The sequence below is a fragment of the Gekko japonicus genome, unplaced genomic scaffold, assembly GCF_001447785.1.
Source record: "Gekko japonicus isolate JY-2015 unplaced genomic scaffold, Gekko_japonicus_V1.1 scaffold72664, whole genome shotgun sequence".
NCBI classification, from domain to species: Eukaryota; Metazoa; Chordata; class Lepidosauria; order Squamata; family Gekkonidae; genus Gekko; species Gekko japonicus.
Window position 1 is genome coordinate 1 of NW_015241707.1, and position 601 is coordinate 601.

At 59.1% G+C, this 601-nt stretch overlaps 1 protein-coding gene across 1 annotated transcript; it reads right to left on the reverse strand.

Moving 5' to 3' along the window:
- Positions 1-33: 33 nt before the first annotated feature.
- Positions 34-593, reverse strand: LOC107125429 (putative protein MSS51 homolog, mitochondrial; the record flags this gene model as incomplete). The annotated part of the gene is made up of 1 exon (XM_015428852.1): positions 34-593. A coding segment is annotated over exon 1 (490 nt), but the record flags the coding sequence as incomplete, so codon positions are not given.
- Positions 594-601: the final 8 nt, after the last annotated feature.

Sequence of the window (601 nt, forward strand, 5' to 3'; positions counted from 1 at the left end):
GTGTGTGTGTGTGTGACAACAGAACTTACGCACCTGGGTGGAAGCCTACCACAAGGTCAGGCCGATTCGCCTGCCGAGTCTCCACCTGCGATTCCCAGAAGTCGTGATAAAGGCCTCTGTAGCTGCTGAGGTAGACCCTCTCTCGAGGCCCAAAGGCCACCAACGGAGGCCTCATGATGGGCCCGTCGACCACGTCGACGCCCACCATCACCACCTCGACGCCCTGGTGTTTAGGAAACATGCGGGACAGCTCGTCGTAGTCCGTTACCCGGGCGTTGAGGGTCTCTACGTGGGAAGCTCCAACCACATGCACGACGATCGGCTTGGCGTAGGGATCAATCCGGAACGCGTGCAACCCGAGGCCGATAGTGGCTGGCCTGGACACAAAGTCCGTGGTCACCCGCTTGATGGACTCCACCAGTTCCGCCTCCTCCGGTTTTGGCTTCCCGGCATTGGCCCAGAGAATATGCATGTAGCGGCCGGTCAGTATGGCCCCTAGCTTTTCGTCCAGATCTTCTTGCATGGAAAGCCAGTCTTCCCAGTCTCTGACCTCCTGGATGCGTTTCGTCCAAGATGCCGTGGGGAAAGGGATGTCACCTAC